Source organism: Manis javanica, chromosome X (assembly GCF_040802235.1).
Source record: "Manis javanica isolate MJ-LG chromosome X, MJ_LKY, whole genome shotgun sequence".
Lineage (NCBI taxonomy): Eukaryota > Metazoa > Chordata > Mammalia > Pholidota > Manidae > Manis > Manis javanica.
The window spans coordinates 100,934,632-100,952,342 of NC_133174.1; the positions used below are offsets into that span (position 1 = coordinate 100,934,632).

Genomic DNA, 17,711 nt, shown 5'->3' on the forward strand with positions numbered 1-17,711 from the left:
GACAGAGGAAGCTGGGACAGGGTGCCAAGGGTTGCCGTTCTCACAGGAGAGCACACCTGGTCCACCTGCCCCTCCCTGCACAGCTCTGGGCTGCCCCAACAGCTGCCCTGCCTGCGGCGGCTCAGGAAATAAAACCGAAAGCTGCTCTGAGGATGGCAAGCTGACCAGCAAGCAGGAAGGGACTTTGTTCTCCTAGCTAACACACGTGCCAACTGCCCATGACTACCTCTATAGCCATGAAAAGGCAGAAGAATCTGATCTAGTCCAGAATCACCCAGACAACCCCTGAGAGGGAGCCTGGGGAGATAGATTTAAACAATCTTACTGAAAAAGAATTGAAAATAAAGGTCATAACCATGCTGATGGACCTGCAAAGAAATATGAAAGAGCTAAAGTATCAAGTTAGTAGGGAGAATACAGAGATAAAACAATCTCTGGAAGGGCTTAAGAGCAGACTGGATGAGGTGGAAGAGGCCATTAATGGAATAGAAATCAGAGAACAGGAACACAGAGAAGCTGAGGCAGAGAGAGATAAAAGGATCTCCAGGAATGAAAGAATACTAAGAGAACTGTGTGACCAATCCAAATGGAACAGTATTCGCATTATAGGGGTACCAGAAGAAGAAGAAGAGAGAAAAAGGGATAGAAAGTGTCCTTGAAGAAATAATTGCTGAAAACGTCCCCAAACTGGGGGAGGAAATAGTCTCTCAGACCATGGAAGCCCACAGAACTCCCAACACAAGGGACTAAAGGAGGACAACACCAAGACACATAATAATTACAATGGCAAAGATCAAGGATGAGGACAGAGTATTAAAGGCAGCCACAGAGAGAAAAAAGGTCACCTACAAAGGAAAACCCATCAGGCTATCATCAGACTTCTCAACAGAAACCTTACAGGCCAGAAGAGAATGCCATGATATATTTAATGCAATGAAACAGAAGGGCCTTGAACCAAGAATACTGTATCCAGCACAATTATCATTTAAATATGAAGGAGGGATTATACAGTTTCCAGACAAGCAAAAGTTGAGGGAATTTGCCTCCCACAAACCACCTCTACAGGATATGTTAAAGGAACTGCTCTAGATGGAAGCACTCCTAAGGCTAAATGGATGTCACCAGAGAAAATAAAATCACAAAGAAAGCAGACCAACCAAATACTAACTAAAGACAAAAAATAAAGTAAACTACTCACAAAAGTAGTCAAAGGAAACACAGAAGAGCATAGAATAAAACACCTAACATATAAAGAATGGAAGAGGAAGAAGGGAGAGAAATAAAGAATCATCAGATGGTGTTTATAATAGCTTAATAAGCGAGTTAAGTTAGACGGTTAGATAGTAAAGAAGCTACCCTTGAAGTTTTGGTAACCATGAATCTAAAGCCTGCAATGACAATAACTACATATCTTTCAATAATCACCCTAAGTGTAAATGGACTGAGTGTACCAATCAAAAGACAGAGAGTAATAGAATGGATAAAAAAGCAACACCCTTTGAGTAAATAAACAAAAGACATAAGCCACTAGCCAGACTTATAAAAAGAAAAGGAGAATCTACACACATCAACAGAATCAGAAATGAGAAAGGAAAAATCATGACAGATCCCACAGAAATACAAAGAATTCTTAGAGAATACTACAAAAAACTATATGCTAACAAGCTGGAAAACCTAGAAGAAATGGACAACTTTCGAGAAAAATACAACCTTCCAAGACTGACCAAGGAAGCAACAGAAAATCTAAACAGACAAATTACCAGCAACGAAATTGAAGCACAAATCAAAAAACTACCAAAGAACAAACCCCTGGGCCAGATGGATTCACCTTGGAATTTTATCAGACATACAGGGAAGACATAATACCCATTCTCCTTACAGTTTTCCAAAAAATAGAAGAGGAGGGAATACTGCCAAACTCATTCTATGAAGCCAGCATCACCCTAATACCAAAACCAGGCAAAGACCCCACCAAAAAAGAAAACTACAGACCAATATCCCTGATGAACGTAGATGCAAAAATACTCAACAAAATATTAGCAAACCGAATTCAAAAATACATCAAAAGGATCATACACCATGACCAAGTGGGATTCATCCCAGGGATGCAAGGATGTTACAAAATTCGAAAATCCATCAACAGCATCCACCACATCAACAAAAAGAAAGACAAAAACCACATGATCATCTCCATAGATGCTGAAAAAGCATTTGACAAAATTCAACATCCATTCATGATTAAAAACTCTCAGCAAAATGGGAATAGAGGGCAAGTACCTCAACACAATAAAGGCCATATATGATAAACCCACAGCCAACATCATACTTAACAGAGAGAAGCTGAAAGCTTTTCCTCTAAGATAGGGAAGAAGACAGGGATGCCCACTCTTGCCACTGTTATTCAACATAGTACTGGATGTCCTAGCCACGGCAATAAGACAAAACAAAGAAATACAAGGCACCCAGATTGGTAAAGAAGAAGGCAAACTCACTATTTTCAGACAACATGATATTGTACATAAAAAACCCTAAAGACTCCACTCCAAAACTACTAGATATAATATCTGAATTCAGCAAAGTTAGAGGATACAAAATTAACACACAGAAATCTATTGCTTTCCTATACACTAACAATGGACTAACAGAAAGAGAAATCAGAAAAACAATTCCATTCACAATAGCATCAAAAAGAATAAAATACCTAAGAATAAACCTAACCAAGGAAATGAAAGACCTATACCCTGAAAAGTACAAGACACTCTTAAGAGAAATTAAAGAGGACACTAACAAATGGAAACTCATCCCATGGTCTTGGCTAGGAAGAATTAATATTGCCAAAATGGACATCCTTCCTAAAGCAATCTACAGATTTAATGCAATCCCTATCAAAATACCAACATCATTCTTCAATGGATTGGAACAAACAGTTCTAAAATTCATATGGAACCACAAAAGACCCCTAATAGCCAGAGCAATCCTGAGAGGGAAGAATAAAGTGGGGAGGATCTTGCTCCTCAACTTCAGGCTCTACTACAAAGCCACAGTAATCAAGAGAATTTGATACTAGCATAAGAACAGAGCCACAGACCAGTGGTACAGAATAGAGTCTCCAGACATTAACCCAAACATATATGGTAAATTAATATACAATAAAGGAGCTGTGGACATACAATGGGGAAAGGACAGCCTCTTCAGCAGCTGGTGTTGGCAAAACTGAATAGCTACATGCTGGAGAATGAAACTGGACCTTTGTCTAACCTCATACACAAAAGTAAATTCGAAATGGATCAAAGACCTGAATGTAAGTCATGAAATCATGAAACTCTTAGAAAAAAACATAGTTAAAAATCTCTTGGGCATAAACATCAGTGACTTCTTCATGAACATATCTCCCCAGGCAAGGGAAACAAAAGAAAAATGAATAAGTGGGACTATATCAAGCTGAAAAGCTTCTGTACAGCAAAGGACACCACCAATAGAACAAAAAGGCATCCTACAGTATGGGAGAATATATTCGTAAATGACAGATCCGATAAAGGGTTGACATCCAGAATATATAAAGAGCTCATGTAACTCAACAAACAAAAAGTAAATAATCCAATTAAAAAGTGGGCAGAGGAGCTGAACGGACAGTTCTCCAAAGAAGAAATTCAGATGGCCAGCAGGCACATGAAAAGATGCTCCACATTGCTTGTCATCAGAGAAATGCAAATTAAAACCACAAGGAGATATCACCTCACACCAGTAAGGATCACCACCATCCAAAAGACAAACAACAACAAATGCTGGCGATGTTGTGGAGAAAACGCAACCCTCCTACACTGCTGGTGAGAATGTAAATTAGGTCAACCATTGTGGAAAGCAGTATGGAAGTTCCTGAAAAAGCTCAAAATAGAAATACCATTTGACCCAGGAATTCCACTTGCAGGAATTTACCCTAAGAATGCAGCATTCCAGTTTGAAAAAGACAGATGCACCTCTGTGTTTATCGCAGCACTATTTACAATAGCCAGGAAATGGAGGGAATGTACATCAGTAGATGAATGGATAAAGAAGATGTGGTATATATACAGAATGGAATATTATCCAGCCATAAGAAGAAAACAAATCCTACCATTTGCAACAACATGGATGGAGCTAGAGGGTATTATGCTCAGTGAAATAAGCCAGGGAGAGAAAGACAAGTACCAAATGATTCACTCATATGTGGAATATAAGAACAAAGGAAAAACTGAAGGAGCAAAACAGTAGCAAACTCACAGAACCCAAGAATGGACTAACAGTTACCAAAGAGAAAGGGACTGGGGAGTATGGGTGGGAAGGGAGGCATAAGGTGGGGGGAAATAAAAGGGGCATTATGATTAGCATGTATAATGGGGGGGTACGGGGAGGGCTGTACAATATGGAGAAGACAAGTGTTGACCTTACAGCATCTTACTACACTGATGGACTGAGACTGTAATGGGGTATGTAGTGGGGTCTTGGTGATCGGGGGAGTCTAGTAAACATAATGTTCCTCATGTAATTGTAGATTAATGATACCAAAAAAAATGTGTGTATAGAAACATATGAAGGAATCCCACTATTTAAGAATAAAGTTAGGGAGTGGAGGAGACTAATTGTATTCAGGAAGAGTTCACAAGGCTTCAGCTGAATCAGAAATGTCCACATTTATTGAAGTGGGTGAGTAGGCGCAAAGATTCTTATTATATTATTTGTATAGTTCACTATATAGGAAAATTTAATTAGAAAAAGTAGAGTGAGAAAACATTGTTTAAAGGGCTTCGAATCTTGGATCAGTTATGAGACTAGGGGAGTTCAGCTGCTTTTCATAGTTTCAAATTTTATCTAATGATCATTCTGTAAAACTGAGTAATTTTTTTCTTGCCATTCACCTTGTTAAGTAACTTTTTTTTTGAGAGGGCATCTCTAATATTTATTGATCAAATGGTTGTTAACAACAATAAAATTCTGTATAGGGCAGTCAATGCTCAATGCACAATCATTAATCAACCCGAAGCCTAATTCTCAACAGTCTCCAATCTTCTGAAGCATAACGAACAAGTTCTTACATACTGAATAAGTTCTTACATGGTGAAGAGTGCAAGGGCAGTCATATCACAGAATCTTTCAGTTTTGATCATGCATCATGAACTATAAACAATCAAGTCACATGATTATTTGTTTGATTTTTATACTTGATTTATATGTGAATCCCACATTTCTCCCGTATTATTATTATTAATATTATTATTATTTTTTTAATAAAGTGCTGAAGTGGTAGGTAGATGCAAGATAAAGGTAGAAAACATAGTTTAGTGCTGTAAGAGGGCAAATGTAGATGATCAGGTGTGTGCCTATAGACTAAGTATTAATCCGAGCTAGACAAGGGCAACAAAACATCCACGGATGCAGAAGATTTCTCTCAAAATGGGGGTGAGGTTCTAAGCCTCACCTCTGTTGATCCCCAATTTCTCATCTCATGGTCCCCCTGCAACTGTGCCTGTCTTAGGTTGTTCCTCTCTTGAGGAATCTTACCCGTCACTGGCTAACCAGTCATCTTCCAGGGCTATACAGGGAAATGTAAAGTTTTTAAGTGAGAGAGAAGCCATATTGTTTGAAAAGGTTAGCTTTTTACTTCTTTGCAGATTTATGCCCTGTGGCTTCTATGCCCAGCATTTGTCTTGAGGTATCTTTACCACTTGGAGGAATTAAGATACTTGGTAATTTCAATATGAGGCATGAATTCTACTTAGGGTTGTAATTAGGAAGGAAGAAGAGAAGCTATAGAAGTAGCAGATGGAAGAAAACATGGGAAGATTGATTATTTCTTTGATATATCTTCCTGTAGTGTAACATAAGCGTGTATAGGTTTTAAATTACTAATTAAATTGCATACACACATTAACATAATAGGAATACAGCTACATAACCAAAGCAGATCTATAATTACCAGCCATCTCCAGTGAAATCAAGAAAACCAGTTGGGCATCCTAGGCATTTGTGAAAATTTATCTATGATATGATGGATATTGTCCAACTGTACTTGAACAGTCTGAGAGAAATCAGACAAATTAAAACAACCCATTCCTGGGAACTGTTCACATCCCATATGTTCTTTTAACAGTACATTGTCTATAGTCGCAAGATTTTGGAGCGCTGCAACTTGCATTTCTCCTAATTCATGGTTGAGTTCCGACAGTATAGATCCAGTCAAATTTGTTGTTTTACTGTATGCACAGGCCAGCTTAAATATCTCCTTCTTCATTCTAATGGCAAGTCCAGGAACCGGTGGGATGAATGCAGCTACACCTGCAACAGCACCAGGGTCTTTGTTGAAGTTTTTTGATGATCATCTTCTGGAATGACTCTTCCAGAGAATGTTGATATTGGAAGTTCTTCATATCGTATCTTAATTCGTTTTCTGGGTAGCCAAATTAGGCTTTGATCCTCTGATAGTCCCTTCTTGAGTTCTGTGATTCTGCTGCTGTTTTGCTCCTTCAGTTTTTCCTTAGTTCTTATAATCCATAAATGAGTGAAATCACTTGGTATTTCTCTTTCTCTGCTTGGCTTATTTCACTGAGCATAATACCCTCTTGCTCCATCCATGTTGTTGCAAATGGTAGGATTTGTTTTCTTCTCATGGCTGAATAATATTCCATTCTGTATATATACCACATCTTGTTTATCCATTCATCTACTGATGGACACTTAGGTTGCTTCCAATTTTTGGCTATTGTAAATAGTGCTGCGATAAACATAGAGGTGCATCTGTCTTTTTCAAACTTGAGTGCTGTATTCTTAGGGAAAGTTACTAGGAGTGGAATTCCTGGTTCAAATGGTAAGTCTGTTTTGAGCATTTTGATGAACCTCCATACTGCTTTCCACAATGTAAAACTAATTTACATTCCCACCAGCAGTGTAGGAGGGTTCCCCTTTCTCCAAAACCCTGCCAACATTTGTTGTTGTCTGTCTTTTGGATGGTAGCCATCCTTACTGGTGTGAGGTGATACCTCATTGTGGTTTTAATTTGCATTTCTCTGATAAATGTGGAGCATCTTTTTATGTGTCTGTTGGCCATCTGAATTTCTTTTTTGGAGAACTGTTCAGTTCCTCTGCCGATTTTTTAATTGGATTATTTGTTTTTTGTTCATTGAGGTGGGTGAGCTCTTTATATATTTTGGATGTCAAGCCTTTATCGGATCTCTCATTTGCATATATATTCTCCCATACTGTAGGGTACCTTTTTGTTCTATTGATGGTGTCTGTTGCTGTACAGAAGCTTTTCAGCTTAATATAGTCCCACTTGTTCATTTTTGCTGTTGTTTTCCTTGCCCGGGGAGCTATGTTCAAGAAGATGTCACTCATGTTTATGTCTAAGAGGTTTTTGCCTATGTTTTTTTCTAAGAGTTTTATGGTTTCATGACTTATATTCAGGTCTTTCATCCATTTTGAATTTACTTTTCTGTATAGGGTTAGACAATGGTCCAGTTTCATTCTCCTACATGTAGCTGTCCAGTTTTGTCAGCACCATCTTTTGAAGCAACTGTCATTTCCCCATTGTATGTCCATGGCTCCTTTATCAAATATTAATTGACCATATATGTCTGGGTTAATGTCTGGTGTCTCTAGTCTGTTCCACTGGTCTGTGGCTCTGTTCTTCTGCCAGTACCAAATTGTCTTGATTACTATGGCTTTATAGTAGAGCTTGAAGTTGGGGAGTGTGATCCCCCCTACTTTATTCTTCTTTTTCAGGATTGCTTTGGCTATTCGGGGTCTTTGGTGTTTCCATATGAATTTTTGAATTATTTCTTCCAGTTCATTGAAGAATGTTGCTGGTAGTTTCATAGGGATTGCATCAAATCTGTATATTGCTTTGGGCAGGATGGCCATTTCGATTATATTAATTCTTCCTAGCCATGAGCATGGGATGAATTTCCATTTGTTAGTGTCCCCTTTAATTTCTCTTAAGAGTGACTTGTAGTTTTCAGGGTATAAGTCTTTCACTTCTTTTGTTAGGTTTATTCCTAGGTATTTTATTCTTTTTGATGCAATGGTGAATGGAATTGTTTTCCTGATTTCTCTTTCTATTGATTCGTTGTTAGTGTATAGGAAAGCTACAGATTTCTGTGTGTTAATATTGTATCCTGCAACTTTGCTGTATTCCCATATCAGTTCTAGTAGTTTTGGAGTGGAGTCTTTAGGGTTTTTATGTACAATATCATGTTATCTGCAAATAATGACAGTTTAACTTCTTCTTTAACAACCTGGATTCCTTGTATCTCTTTGTTGAGTCTGATTACGGGGGCTAGGACCTCCAGTACTATGTTAAATAACAGTGGGGAGAGTGGGCATCCCTGTCTTGTTCCCGATCTTAGACGAAAATCTTTCAGCTTCTCGCTGTTCATTATGTTGGCTTTGGTTTTTATCATGAATGGATGTTGAATTTTGTCAAATGCTTTTGCAGCATCTATGACATGATCTTATGGTTTTTGTCTTTCTTTTTGTTGATGTCGTCGATTATGTTGATGGATTTTCGAATGTTGTACCATCCTTGCATCCCTGGGATGAATCCCACTTGGTCATGGTGTATGATTCTTGTGATATATTTTTGAATTCGGTTTGCTAATATTTTATTGAGTATTTTTGCATCTACATTCATCAGGGCTATTGGTCTGTAATTTTGTTTTTTTGGTGGGCTCTTTGCCTGGTTCTGGTATTAGGGTGATGTTGGCTTCATAGAATGAGTTTGGGAGTATTCCCTCCTCTTCTATTTTCTGGAAATCTTTATGGAGAATGGGTATTATTTCTTCTCTGTGTGTCTGATAAAATTCCAAGGTAAATGCGTCTGGCCCGGGGTTTTTTTTTCTTGGGTAGTTTTTTGATTACCATTTCAATTTCTTTACTCGTAATTGGTTTGTTTAACTTTTGTGTTTCTTCCTTGGTCAGTCTTGGAAGGTTGTATTTTTCTACTAAGTTGTCCATTTCTTTTAGGTTTTCCAGCTTGTTGGCATATAGGTTTTCATAGTAGCCTTTAATAATTGTTTGTATTTCTGTGGAGTTTGTTCTGATTTTTCCATTCTCATTTCTGATTCTGTTGATTTGTGTTGATTCTCTTTTTCTCTTAATAAGTTTGGCTAGAGGCTTATCTATTTTGTTTATTTTCTCAAAGAACCAGCTCTTGGTTTCATTGATTTTTGCTATTGTTTTACTCTTCTCAATTTTGTTTATTTCTTCTCTCATCTTTATAATGTCCCTTCTTTTGCTGACTTTATGCCTCATTTCTTTTTCTTTTTCCAGTTTTGATAATTGTGATGTTAGGCTATTCATTTGGGATTGTTCTTCCTTCTTCAAGTGTGCCTGGATCGCTATGTACTTTGCTCTTAAGACTGCTTTTGCTGCATCCCACAGAAGTTGGGGCTTTGTGTTGTTGTCATTTGTTTCCATATATTCCTTGATCTCTCTTTTAATTTGTTCGTTGATCCATTGATTATTCAGGAGGATGTTGTTAAGCCTCCATGTGTTTGTGAGCCTTTTTGTTTTCTTTCCAGAATTTATTTCTAGTTTTATACCTTTGTGGTCTGAAAAGTTGGTTGGTAGAATTTCAATATTTTGGAATTTACTGAGGCTCTTTTTGTGAGCTAGTATGTGGTCTATTCTGGAGAATGTTCCATGTGCACTTGAGAAGAATGTATATCCTGTTACTTTTAGATGTAGAGTTCTATAGATATCTATTAGGTCCAGTTGTTTTACTGTGTTGTTCAGTGCTTCTGTGTCCTTACTTATTTTCTGCCTGGTGGATTTATTCTTTTGTGTGAGTGGCATGTTGAAGTCTCCTAAAATGATTGCATTGCAGTCTATTTCCCCCTTTAGTTCTGTTAGTATTTGTTTTACATTAGCTTGTGCTCCTGTGTTGGGTGCATGTATATTTAGAATGGTTATATTCTCTTGTTGGGGTGAGCCCTTTACCATTATGTAATGTCCTTCTTTCTCTCTTGTTACTTTCTTTGTTTTGAAGTCTATTTTGTCTGATATTAGTACTGCAACCCCTGCTTTCTTCTCTCTGTTGTTTGCCTGAAATATGTTTTTCCATCCTTTGACTTTTTGTTTGTGCATGTCTTTGGGTATGAGGTGAGTTTCTTGTAAGCAGCATATAGATGGGTCTTTTTTTTTTTATCCATTCAGTGACTGTATTTCGTTTGATTGGTGCATTCAGTCCATTTACATTTAGGGTGACTATTGAAAGATATGTACTTATTGCCATTGCAGGCTTTAGATTCGTGCTTACCAAAGGTTCAATGTTAGCCTCTTTAGTATGCTACTGCCTAACTTAGCTCGCTTATTGAGCTGTTATATATACTGTCTGGAGATTCTTTTCTTCTCTCCCTTCTTTTTCCTCCACCTCCATTGTTTATATATTTGTTGTTTTATTCTGTGCTCTTTCGTGTTTCCTTTAAGTGCTTTTATTGGGTAGTTGATTTTATTTTTTTTGCCTCTAGTTAGTATTTGGTTGGTCTGCTTTCTTTGCTGTGATTTTATTTTCTCTGGTGACATCTGTTTAATTTTAGGAGTGCTCCCGTCTAGAACAGTCCCTCTAAAATACCCAGTAGAGGTGGTTTTTGGGAGGCAAATTCCCTGAACTTTTGCTTGTCTCTGAATTGTTTAATTCCTCCTTAATATTTAAATGATAATCGTGCTGGATACAGTATCCTTTGTTCAAGGCCATTGTGTTTCATTGCGTTAAATGTATCATGCCATTCTGTTGTGGCCTGTAAGGTTTCTGTCGAGAAGTCTGATGATAGCCTGATGGGTTTTCCTTTATAGGTGACCTTTTTCTCTCTAGCTGCCTTTAAAACTTTCTTTGTCCTTGATCTTTGCCATTTTTGTTATTATTATTTTGCCATTTTAATTATGCCATTATAATTATTATGCCATTTTAATTATTGCCATTGTCCTCCTTGCGTCCTTTCTGTTGCGAGTTCTGTGTATTTCCGTGGTCTGTTCGATTATTTCCTCCCCCAGTTTGGGGAAATTTTCAGTAATTATTTCTTCAAAGACACTTTCTATCCCTTTTTCTCTTCTTCTTCTGGTACCCCTATAGTACAGATATTGTTCCTTTTGGATTGGTCACTTTGTTCTCTTAATATCGTTTCATTCCTGGAAATCCTTTTATCGCTCTCTATGTCAGCTTCTATGTGTTCCTGTTCTCTGGTTTCTATTCCATCAATGGCCTCTTGCATCTTATCCATTCTACTCATAAATCCTTCTAGAGTTTGTTTCATTTCTGTCATCTCTGCAGGCGTCTGTAATCTCCCTCGGGCTTCATCTCTTAGCTCTTGTGTATTTCTCTGCATCTCCGTCAGCATGTTTTTTTTTAGTTTGAGTTCTTTTTCAGGAAGACTGTTTACGTCTGTCTCCTTCTCAGGTGTTGACTCTGTGATCTTTGTCTGTCTGTAATTTTGCCTTTTCATGGTGACAGAGATAGTTTGCAGAGCTGGGACGAGTGATGGCTGGAAGAACTTTCCTTCTTGTTGGTTTGTGGTCTTCCTCTCCTGGGAGAACAGCGGCGTCTAGTGGCTTGTGCTGGGCAGCTGTGCACAGACAGGACTTCTGATTCCTGCCTGGCTGCTATGGAGTTTATCTCCGCTCTTGCTGTGAGTGTGGTTTGCCTCGCGCTTCTGGTCCGATATGGTGGAGCTGTGTTGGATTGGGACCGGCCGGGAGGCTATTTATCTCCGTGAGAGGCCTCCATGCTCCCTGCTGCCCAGGGGGTTAGAGTGCCCAGAGATCCCCATATTCCCTGCTGCTGGACTAAGTGTCCCGAGATGTTTACTTCCAGTTTTGGGGTCCCTGTCTCTTTAAGACTTCCAAAAAGCATTCAGAAAAGAAAAAAAAAAGCCACTTGCTTTTCTTTATCCCCTGGCGCTGGCCTCAGGGACCCGCTCACAGGTCTTGCTGTCCTGTTTACGTAGTATCGAGGACCTCACGCACGCACTGTGTCTGCGGTCTGGTGCGGATGGCTAGGGCTGTGTGTTTTGCAGTCCTGGGCTCCCTCTCCCTCACCGTTTCGACTCCTCTCCTCCCGCCGGGAGCTGGGGTGAGGGGCGTTCGGGTCCTGCCAGGCTGGGGTTTGTATCTTACCCTGTTCGTGTGGTGCTGGGTTCTCGCAGGTGTGGATGTAGTCTGGCTGTTGTCCTGTGTCTTCTGTTCTCTATTCTAGGAAGAGTTGTCTTTGTTATATGTTCATAAATACATGTGGTTTTGGGAGGAGATATCCGCTCCTCTACTCACATCGCCATCTTGGCTCCACCGCCGGATTTTTTCATTTTTTTTAGTGTGAAGTATGCAACATAAAATGTAACATGTTAACCATTTTAAAGTGTACAGTCAGTGGTATTAAGTACATTCACACTGTTGGACCACCATTAGTACTTTTCATCTCCATCTTGCAGAACTGAATCTCGGTACCCATTAAACATTGACTCCCAATCCCCTCCTCTCCCCAGCCCCAGGACACCATCATTCTGCTTTGTCTCTGTCAGTGGGTTCTGTAGAGGGCAGTACATCTGTGTAATTGGGACAGTTCACCCAAAACAAAACCCACTCTACCTATGTCATGTAAGTAGAATCTTACAGTATTTGTCTTTTGTGACCGGCTTGTTTTAATTAGCATAGTGCCCTCAAGGTTCAACCACGTTCTAGCCTTTATCAGCCAAAATTTATTTTTCTTTCTCTTTTTTTTCATCTGAACTTTCTGGAAATGTCTTCCTTCCTTACTTACTTGTTCCTGCCTTCCCTCCCCCCACCTCCCTTCCTGTTTTTAAATTTTTAAAAATTGAAGTACATTCAGTTAAACTCACAAATCTTAGTATACAGCTCACTTAATTTCGACATGTCCATATTCTCATGTAACTCTTGGTCCTTTGAAAATTCCTCCAGATCAAGTCACCAAACCTTCTCACTAATTTTTACTCCCTTTACCTATTTCACCCATCCCCCTATCTTACTATCCTCCTCTCCTGTGGCAACCACCAGTCTGTTTTCTGTGTTTGAGTCTATTTCTGTTTTGTTTATTTGTTTGCTTACTATATTCCACATAAGTGAGCTCATACAGTACTTTCTTTCTCTGTGTGATTTATTTCACTTAGCATGATACTCTCAAGGTCCATCTAGGTTGCTGGAAAATGCAAGATCTTTTTATGGCTGAATAACATTCCTCAGTGTGTGCATGTGTGTGTATTCAATTTCTTTAATAGTACTGTTCAGGTATGAGTTTGGTAGTCTGGTTTTAGAAGAAATTCTTGATTTTATGTATGTTGTCAAATTTATATGCATGGGAATATTCATAGTATCTCATTATTCTTTTAATTCCTAGGGTTCTGTATTGATACCCCTTCTTTACTTGCTAATGCTGTTAACTTTTGTCTTCTGTCTTTTTACACATACCACTCTTTGTATTGACTTTCTCATAGTCAAGGTTTGGGTTTAATTGCTTTTTCTTTATTTTTGTTTTCGTTGATTATGGCTCTTTATAGTTTCATTCCTTCTGGTTGCTTTGAGTTTATTTTGCTATTTTTCTGGATTCTTAAGGTGGAAAATTGGATTACTGATTTGAGACCATGTTTTAAAAAAAATCTAAGAATTTCACTTTATAAGCATCTCACACTTTATGATGTCTTGTGTTTTTATTTTGTTTGGTTCAAAATATTTTATAATTTCCTTTGGTAATTCCTCTAAATTTGCCTTTCCAGTCACTCAGAGAGCTTGTCATCTATTCTGTATCTTTTGGTTCTTGGTTGTAATCAAGTCCTAAAATGGAATATGTCATCTTGTGAAAGTTTTTAATAGCTTGATTTGTAGTTATGAATAATAATGTTGTACTCATTTACATTAGTTTATTAAGGATAATAATAGCTGCCATGTATTAAGTGCTTACTATGTCCTAGATTCTTTTGTGTTGATCACCTTACATGGTCTTAAATGTGTTAAATTTTCTCAGTAGCACTTTTAGCTAGGTACTGTTACTAGCTCTGTTTTATTATTGAGGAAACCAATAGTAAATATTTTAAGTGACTTGTGCAGAGTCCCTTGGCCAGTAAGTAGTAGAGCTGGGATTTGAGTGTAGGTTTGATTCCAAACCCTGAATTCTTGACCATTATACCATATTTTCTTGCCTTGTCAGTAAGATTGTTCTTTCCTTGAAGGCAGACTGAACTTCTTTTCCCTACAGCACCTGAAACATTTTTAGACACACAGTGATGGATTGATTAATGTTTATGAAAGTAAATTTATTGGAATTAACTGACCTGGAATAGAATTAAACCTGTGACACCTGCCATATTGTCCCAAGGTTCTTACCAACCTAGCTAACAGACTGGTATCCTAAACAAAAACAGAGAAGCTGACAACATAACTCTGACAATGGTAATGGCCAAGACTTTGAGCTGGCAAGAAGGAGACTATAAGTATGACTAACTGGCATCCATCTCTAAGCTCTACATTTTGGTTCTAGCCTTCGGTCTCTGTCCTTTGGCTTTTTCTGTACCTCTTTCTCATACTTTGTATTTTTTAAACAGTTGACTCTTTCACATGATTTCCTTTTTTTAAACCTCCTTTCCCCTCCCCTTTTAATCTTGAAGCTTTAAATGAGCTCTTCATCATTTATTTCCAGAACACATATGTGAGTCCTACGATATACCAGGTACTTTTCTAAGCACTTCATACATTTTGATACCTGATGCAGTCCTATGAGTTGGGTACTATTAATTTTTCCCAGTATATAGATGAGGGATTCTCACAGGACCTTCTATTGGGCCATGCTCTGGGTTATGTAGAGGGCAGTACAGCTGTGTAATTGGGACAGTTCACCCAAAACAAAACCCACAAGGGGTTCTGTTACACTGCATGATGCTCCCTCCCCTCTGGGCATCCCAGAATGTTTTCCTACCTGGCCTGCAGTTTCACTGACACACATGTACACATGCAGAACATGTCTAATGTTTATGTCATGGATTTGAGGCAGGGTGTAGTACGAAAGAGGTTTGATGAAACAGGCAAGACCTGAGTGTGACTTCTCCCTCTGACATTTCTCATCTTTGTGATGTTGGGCAAGCCACTAAGTCGGTTAGGGCTTTGGTTTTCTCAGCTATGAAATTGGAGAAGATTGATACTGATATTAGTAAAAACTGTGAGGAAGGATTAAATGAGATGATGCATTTGAATACTTATCCTAGTGATTGGCACATAGAAATGCTGACTGGATGTTAGGTGTTTTTGTAATTATTGATATGCAAGACCTTTTTTTTAAAAATTATTTTTATTTTTTTGAAGAACATTATGTTTACTAGGCTCTCCCCTACCCGAAGTCCCCCCCACCAACCCCATTACAGTCACTATCCATCAGCATAGTAAGATGTTGTAGAATCACTACTTGTCTTCTCTGTGTTGCAAAGCCCTCCCCTTTCCCCCACCCACACATTATACATGCTGATCATAATACCCCCTTTCTTTTTCCCTGCCCTTATCCCTCCCATTCTCCCCAGTCTCTTTCCGTTCCGTAACTATTAGTCCATTCTTGGGTTCTGTGATTCTGCTCCTGTTTTGTTCCTTCAGTTTTTATTTTGTTCTTATACTCCTCAGATGAGTGATATCATTTCGTATTTGTTTCTCCGCTTGGCTTATTTCACTGAGCATAATACTCTCTAGCTCCATCTGTGTTGTTGCAAATGGTAGTATTTGTTTTCTTCTTATGGCTGAATAATATTCCATTGTGTATATGTACCACCTCTTCTTTATCCATTCATCTACTGATGGACACTTAGGTTGCTTCCATTTCTTGGCTATTGTAAATAGTGCTGCGATAGACATAGGGGTGCATCTGTCTTTTTCAAACTGGGCTGCTGCATTCTTAGGGTAAATTCCTAAGAGCAGAATTCCTGGTCAAATGGTATTTCTATTTTGAGCATATTGAGGAACCTCCATATTGCTTTCCACAATGGTTGAACTAATTTACTTTCCCACCAGCCGTGTTGGAGGGTTCCCCTTTCTCTGCAACCTCACCAACATTTGTTGTTGTTTGTCTTTTGGATGGTGGCCATCCTTACTGGTGTGAGGTGATCTAGGACCTTTTTATATGTTAAGGATAATTCATCTTTGGCATATATGTTACTTGTGGAACTGAATTTTGAGGAACAAGGCTTATCTTTAGTTATTTATTAGTCACTTTGAATCTTCGTTTTTGGTTTTATCTTCTTTGCTTTCCATGGGCCTTTGGCATCAGTTTCGTCATCCTCAAGATTTAATTTTGGGTGCCCAAACACCTACTTGGCTTTGTGTAAATGCCACTATTCTTTTAAGGCCAGTGGCAAAGCTTGGCACCAGAGTCAAGCTTTATCTGGAATGTCAATGTGATTTCTCTCTCCCGTGGGGTGTTTTTACACTGTGGTTGTCACGTAGGAGGGCCCAGGGGCAGTTAGACCGGCTCTAGTTCAGCTAGCCTGGAATGGCTGTTAATAACTGCTGCTCTAGCCACTGAGGCTGAAGTCAAAGTTTTCAGTCAGTTTCTCAGAGCATGGAGCGTGCCTTTGAGTGACTCCAGTGCTGTGTTAAACAGTGAGCTGCTTGTTGCCCTGTCCTCCCATATGGCATGGCATAACCTCACACATTTTTGTCTGCTCCTGCATCCGAGTCTGAGTATGACGTGGACTTTATCTTCTTTCCTCTCCAGGCTGCAGATGCACATGTTGAATGGAGCTCTTCTGGCCCTGCTGTTTCCTGTGGTAAATACCCGGTTGGTAAGTAGCCTTTCCTAGGAACGCACCGGCAACATAGAAAACCATATTTACTTGCTCATTTTTTATGCAGTGCTTGTCCTCATCCTTAGCTCAAGAGCTCATGCAAGTTTTAAAATCTCTTTTTATGGAGCTGACCTTTGAACAGCGGGGTGGGTGGGGGTTTCAATGTGCAGTTGAAAATCTGTGCATAACTTTTGACTCTTCAAAAAACCTAACTACTAATAGCCTACTGTTGACCAGAAGCCTTACTGATAACATAAACAGTTAACACACATTTTGTATGTTCTATGGATTATATACTGTATTCTTACAATTAGGTCAGCTAGAGAGAAGAAAATGTTTTTTCAAATTGTTGCAAATCTCCAAAAAATTTTCCATTGTATTTATTGAAAAAAAATCCACATATAAGTGGACCCATGTATTTCAAACCTCTGTTGTTGAAGGGGCAACTGTATTTAATGGTGAGGTTTGACACGGCCCTGCTTGGATACAATGGAGTTTGATGGGGGTGGGAGCATTTTGTGGAACTTGGGCTGCAATAAGGGTTTAGGCCAGAACTAGGACAGATCAAAAAGTTCTCTTGGAGAGGTTTGGTTGGGAAAGGGGCACTAAGGGCCCCACTCATTAGGCAGAGGCCTCTAGGTGTTCTAAGGGGCTCCAATGTGGTCTTATCAACTCTGGCCCAGAATGATCTGCTGGGGAGCCTCAAAGCCTGTCTGCTTTGCCAAGGACTCCCTTGGGCAACAATTAAACTCCTTCCCGATTCACCTAAATCTGCCGGGCAGTCTGGGCCACCCCGAGTGGCTAGCAGGTGGAATCCTGTGGCAGGGGGGCGGGGAGCTAGCTACCGGGCTGGGGTGGCAGGGCCCTGTCCTCACTCCTGCATGTAGGACTGCAGGGGGATTATTAGCAGGCCAA

At 39.2% G+C, this 17,711-nt stretch overlaps 1 protein-coding gene across 24 annotated transcripts in view; it reads left to right on the forward strand.

The window, feature by feature from the left end:
- Positions 1-17,711, forward strand: part of TMEM164 (transmembrane protein 164) — a 331,399-nt gene that overhangs the window by 97,972 nt on the left and 215,716 nt on the right. For all 24 annotated transcript variants that reach the window (XR_012127433.1, XR_012127434.1, XM_036991423.2 and 21 more), the window contains one exon: positions 16,727-16,793. Coding sequence is in view for 22 of the 24 variants with exons in the window: in XM_036991420.2 (XP_036847315.1) it covers positions 16,727-16,793 (67 nt within the window). In the remaining 2 variants the exon portion in view is untranslated. The remainder of the gene's footprint in view (positions 1-16,726; positions 16,794-17,711) is intronic.